The following is a 5,672-nucleotide window of genomic DNA, read 5'->3' as shown; positions in this document are numbered from 1 at the left end:
GCCGCCCCGCCCACTGCCGGCCTCGCGCGCCGCACTGCGCATGCGCCGCACCGAGGCCCGCCCCCTCCGCCTGACGCCGCCGCGTCGCTATGGTGACGGCTCGCTTCGCCCCGCCCCTTCCGCTCCTCGAGGCACCGCCCTTTCCGCTTTAACAGGTGCCGCCCCTTCTGCTCTTAAAGGCGCCGCCGCACACAGACTTCTTAAAGAGACAGCGCTCCTTATCGGTGAGTTATTGTAGAGTCGCGCCCCCCCGCACTTTGTGTCTGTTGGGGGCTCAAGAAAAGAGTCCCACAAACGCCTGAGGGCTCCCCCCTGCCCTGGGACCCCCAGAGCAGCACAGGGGCAGGGTGAGGGCTGCAAAGTTTATTGGAAAGGGGGAGAGGGCACAAACAGGGGGGGGACAGCACCTCCTGGGAGGGAGGGGGAAGCCCCCCCCATGAGCGCCGCTCACTTCTCCTTGTGCTCAATGAGGCCCTTGGCAACGAGGTCAGGGATCTCCACCGCCAGCCATGGACCCAACTGTGGGGACACGGTGAGCGGCCCCCCAGGTCACCACCCCCCTCAATCTGGGGGGGTGACACGGGGACCCCCTCTGCACTCACCCCCAGTGCCATGAGGTGCGCCAAACCAAACTTGGGAACGTTGCGGGCCCACAGGGGCTTGAAGTGGTCGCTGAGGCAGATTTTGCCCCCTCTGCGGGGAGGGGGTAACTGTGAGAGCCCCCCAGAATGAGACCCCTTCTTCAAAAGGAGCGCCCTCCCAAAAAACAAAGACCCCCCCCCTTGAACGCAGCATCCCCTCCCCAAACTGAGTCCCACCCAAAAATAAGTCCACCCCCCAAAAAAATAAGAAAATCCCCTCAGAAAGGAGCTCCCCACTCCTAAATGAACATCCCTACCAAACGTGCAGGCCCCCCCGTTCAATAACGAGAAAATCTCCCCCCAAAATGAGAACCCTTCCCCAAAAAGCTACCCACTCCCTAAAGGGAGCACCCCCCAAAATAAGCAAATACCCCCCCAGAATAAGCACACATCCCCTACCAAAAGATGTGCCACCTCCAAATGAGCAAACTGCCCCCAAAAGGAGAAGCCCCCTCCCCAAAACTGAGCAGGTACTCCCTTGTAGGACCTACCCCCACGCCCCCCCAACCCACCTGTACATTTTGGCCGTTTTCCCATCCAGCTCCGGGATGGCGATCTCGGGAGCGGTGCTGGGGTACGTCACTGGGATCTGGGTGGGGGGAGGGGACACACAGAGACAGCTCGGGGACACTGGGAAAGTGCGGGAGCAGGTTCCCCCCCGCCCCCCCAGCCACACTCACCTCAAACTCAATGGCGAATTCATACTTGAGCAGCTCATGGATGTGCCAACAGCGCCCTGTCCACCTGGGGTAGGAGGGAGGGGAACACCCCGGAGCGGGGGGGGTGGATGAGGTGAGGGTCTGGGGGGACCTGGGGGGCTCCAGACCCCGCAGTGCAGCCCCACGCCCCGCCCCCTGGCCAGAAGCCCCGCCCCCATCGTTCAAGGCCCCTCCCCCGTGGCTCAAAACCCAGTCCCCGATTGGTCCAGTCCCCACCCCTGCTACCCGAAGCCCCGCCCCTGCTGCCCGAAGCCCCGCCCATCGCCACGGCTACACACCGCGTGCCCTCCGCGTTGGACTCAAGGCGGAACCAGTCATTGTCGGCGGCCTTGTTGTGTTCCACATACTGCAGCGGGAGACGGGGGGGGAAAGGTTAAAAGGGGGAAAAGTGGGGGAAAAGTGAAGGAAAAAGATAAGGGAAAAATGGGGGCAAATGGTGGGAAGAGCGGAAAAAGAAAAGGTAAAAGACAGGAAAAAATGGGGGAGGGAAGCAAAAATATTGGGAAAAGGAGGGGTAAAAAAAGGGATACAATGGGAAAAGAAAAGGAAAAAGTATGGGAAAATAGGTGATAAAAAAAAAAGAAAAAGGGGAAATGGGGAAAAGGGGGTCAAGAAGGAAAAAGTGGGGAAGAGAAAGAAAACAAAGGATGGAAAAAAGAAGGGAAGAAGAAAGGAAATCAGAAAAAAAAAGGAAAAGGTGGGGGAAACAAGGGGGGAAGGTGAAAAAGAAGGGAGGAAATGGGTGTGAAATGAGTGAAAAGAAGAGGAAACTAGAGACCTGGGGAAAAGGTGAAAAAGTGCTGGAAATAAAGGAGGAAAAAAGTGGGAAAAGGGAGAAGAAAAAGGGAGGAAATTGGAAAACAAATAGGGAGGAAAAATGTGGAAAAAGGAGAAAGAAAAGAGGAAAAAAAAAAAGGAAAGGGGGGGGAAAGGAGCAGCAATGGGGGAAAAGGAGAAAAATGAATGGAAGAAATGGACAAAAAAATAGAATAAATGGAATAAATGGAGGAAAAAAGAGGAAAAGAATGGGGGGGGGAAGGAAAGAAAGGGAAAAAAGGGGAAAAAAGGGGAAAAAAGGGGGGAAGGCGGAAAAGGGGGGGGGGGAAGGAAGGGAACGTACGAGAAACGAAGGGACACCGGGACAGCCGCACCTGTATGAGCGCGCGGTACTCCTCCTTGAGGCGCTCGGCCCAGCGCTCCCGGTCCCGCGGCCCCGCCGCCGTCCGCAGCAGCGGCACCGCCGCCACCGCCCTCCGCGCCGCCTCCTCCGCCATCCCGGGGCCCGGAAGCGGCGCTGTCCCGTGAGGGCGGGGACGGCCGCGCCGCCATCTTGGCGCGGGGCGGAAGTGGCGCACAGGGGGCGGGGCGAAGCTGAGCGCCGCCATCTCGGAGAGGGGCGCGGGCGCAAGTGACGCAAACGGGCGGAAGCGGCGCAGCGCCGCCATCTTGGTGAGGGGTTGGAGGGCACCGCCGCCATGTTTGTTAGGGGTGCGGGGAGACGGTGCCCCAGTAGCCGCCATCTTTAGTGCTGGCAGCGCTCAGTGCCCACCCTCAGCTGCACTTTGTTCTTTATTTCCCCGTCTATTTCCTCTCTTTTTTTTTTCTCTCCTTTTTATCCCTTTTTTTTATTTCCCCTTTTTTTTCTTTTCTTTCCCCCCTCTTTTTTCCCGATTTTTCCTTTTTTCCCCTCTCACCCCACATTTTTTCCTCTATATTCCCCTTTTCACTTCTCATTTCCCTCCATTTATTTCCTTTACTTTCCATTCTCTCTCTTCTTTCTTTTTCCCCTTTTTTCTTTATCCTCCCTTTCCCCCCACTTTTCTTCTCCCCTCTTTCCCTCTTTCTTCCTCATTTTCTTTTTCCCCCATTTCCCCCCTTTTCCACTCTTTTCCCCTTTCCTTTTCCCCTCCTCTTTTCCCCCTTTCTTTTCTTCCCTCTCCCCCCCCCCACAGTCCAGGAGCTCACCACCCCCATATCCCAATTTCCTCATATCCCCATTTCTCTCTGTCCCTTTACCCTGTATCCCACATCCCCATATCCCAAACCTCACATCCCAAATCTCGTGTCTCCGTGTCCCTGTCCCCGCATTTCCATGTACACTCGCCCCACATCCCAACAACCCCCATCCCTACACCCACCCCACGGCACCATATCCCCAACACACACACACTCCACAGCAGCTCCACACTTTATTCTCCCCGCATTGTCGCTGTGGGGCTCAGTGCCGTTTCCATGGGGCTCAGTCCCGCTGCTGTGGGGCTCAGTCTTTCTCCGTGCCCCCAATTTTCCCCAAATCCAGGAGGGAGGAGAACAGCCCCAGGAAGTTGGTGCGCAGCTCCTGAGCCAAAGGCCGCAGCTGCATCTCTGCACGCTCCGCGTAGGCCCTGTGGGGCACAGGGGGCTTAGTGGGGGGGGGTGGGGGGGCCTATAGGGCCACCCCCCATCCCAGCCCCCCATGTACTTGGCCTGCTGTTGTATCTCCTCTGCCTGCAGGCGCTGGGGCAGCTCTTTGGTGATGAAATCGCTCAGGGTCTGGAAGTGGCGGCTCAGGAGGGCGGTGGTGTCTGGGAGGGTCTCGGGGGGGTCCTCGGTCTGGGGCACGGCCGCGGCCCGGACATGGCACACGAAGAGCAGCAGCAGCGCCGCAGCCCACAGACGCGTCATGGCGGTGGCTGAGGGTGGTGGTGGCTGTGAGGCACCGTCCCCTTCCCAGGGGGATGTGCCCCACATTGGCACTGCTCGGCCAGAGCTCCCCCCACGGCCCCATAGCCACCCCATGGCCCCTGCCCTACGCCACAGCTCCATCCCACCCCATGGCCCAATCCCATCCTATGACCCCACCCCATGGCCCAGTACTGTGCCATGGTCTGATCCCACTCCAAGGCTCCACTGTGCCCTCCAGCTCCTTTCCACCCCACAGTCCCATCTCACCCCATGGCCCCATTCCACACCACAGCCCTATCCCACCCCTCAACCCCATCCTGCTCACAGCTCCATCCCACCCCCACATCGTCATCCCGCCCCACAGCCCCTCACCAGGGCAGCACTGAAGAATGCGGTGCCTCCTTGGGAATTCAGGTCCTTTTATCCTCCAGAGCAGCCCCCGCCCCTGGGCTGGGGGGCTGTGCCTGGGTAAACACCGCAGGGGTAAGGGTCACTGGCGGGAGGGAGTAGCTCCACCTTGGCCCCACTGCGGGTGACCCCATGCCATGGGGTCCCAGCCCTGTGGCCCCTGGTGGCATGTGGGTGAGGGGTGATACTGGCAGATAGGGGTGACACTGTGGGGGTGACACAGTGGGAGCTCAGCAGGTGGCACGCGTCCCCATGGCAAAGTGCTGCCCCACAGTTCTGCTTAGACCCATGGCTGCCCCCTCCCCATGGCCCTGTTTCAGTGTGTGTATGGAGGGGTCCCTAGGGGGTGCTGCCCACCCCTCTTCACCGTAATCACTGCTGCCACCCAGGGGGGCAAAGGTTGTTGTCCAGCCTTATCACTGACCCTCGGCCATGGTGTGACGGTGTCATACCCACCCACCATAGGGAACACTGCTGATGTTTGGGGACAACGTGTACAAAGGGCGCAGGGGGTGGCTCTGGGGACAACATCCCTCTGTTCCCAATGGGCGGTGGGGGCCCCTTCCTGGAAAATACTGACGGGGACAGGAGGGGACACGGGGGAGGTCTAGGGACATGGGGAGAGGACATGGAGTGGACAAGAAGGCAGGGGGCAGAGAGGGGACATGGTGGGGGAAATGGGGAGGGGATACAGGAAAGGGACATGGGGTATGGTTAGGGGACATGGGGAGGGGACTTGAGGGACATGGGGAGGGGGCAGTGGGGAGGTGACACAGCGAGGGACATAAGGACACAGTGAGGGGACACAAAGAGGGACATGGGGGGATATGGTGGGGGCACAGGGAGGGGACACGGGGAGGTGACACAGGGAAGGACATGGGGACAGAGGGAAGAGACACGGGCTGTGCCCATGGGGAGCAGGGAGGGAACAGAGGGGACACAAACAGGGGGCGGAACTCGGAAACTGCGGAACTATGCCACGGCGAGGCGGATTCCGGGGGACGACAGAGTGCGGCGCACTGCTCCTTCGGACTCAGCCAATGGGAGCGCAGCGCTGCCCGCACCCAAGATGGCGGCGATCCCCCTCCGCCTGAGCCAATGGGAGCGCAGCGTTGCCCGCACCCAAGATGGCGGCCGCGGCCTCAGCGTGGGAGCGGCCTCACGAATCCCTTCCTGCGGCGCTGCCCCCATTCGCGATGGCGGCGCCCACAGCGCTCGGGGGGGGCGGGCAGCGGCCGTA

At 60.0% G+C, this 5,672-nt stretch overlaps 2 protein-coding genes across 3 annotated transcripts; both read right to left on the bottom strand.

Annotated features, from left to right (window-relative positions):
• On the bottom strand, positions 216-2,695 carry UFC1 (ubiquitin-fold modifier conjugating enzyme 1). Of its 2 annotated transcripts, none has more exons than XM_021376510.1 (6): positions 2,512-2,695; positions 1,639-1,706; positions 1,322-1,385; positions 1,154-1,230; positions 603-710; positions 216-519 (listed from the first exon to the last, which is right to left on the bottom strand). In XM_021376510.1, exons 1-6 carry the CDS (start codon positions 2,632-2,634, stop codon positions 219-221), a joined length of 741 nt encoding a protein of 246 aa, XP_021232185.1. In that variant the 5' UTR covers positions 2,635-2,695; the 3' UTR covers positions 216-218. The 2 variants fall into 2 exon arrangements, with proteins under 2 accessions (XP_021232185.1, XP_021232186.1); XM_021376511.1 differs by having other exon boundaries at positions 349-519; positions 603-693; positions 2,512-2,686.
• On the bottom strand, positions 3,320-5,124 carry LOC110387860 (apolipoprotein A-II-like). The gene is made up of 2 exons (XM_021376520.1): positions 3,822-5,124; positions 3,320-3,744 (listed from the first exon to the last, which is right to left on the bottom strand). Exons 1-2 carry the CDS (start codon positions 4,163-4,165, stop codon positions 3,621-3,623), a joined length of 468 nt encoding a protein of 155 aa, XP_021232195.1. The 5' UTR covers positions 4,166-5,124; the 3' UTR covers positions 3,320-3,620.

This window comes from Numida meleagris, chromosome 24 (assembly GCF_002078875.1).
Source record: "Numida meleagris isolate 19003 breed g44 Domestic line chromosome 24, NumMel1.0, whole genome shotgun sequence".
In the NCBI taxonomy this organism is placed as follows: domain Eukaryota; kingdom Metazoa; phylum Chordata; class Aves; order Galliformes; family Numididae; genus Numida; species Numida meleagris.
The sequence above is the reverse complement of the archived record's forward strand: the minus strand, read 5'-3'. Positions and strand labels throughout refer to the sequence as shown.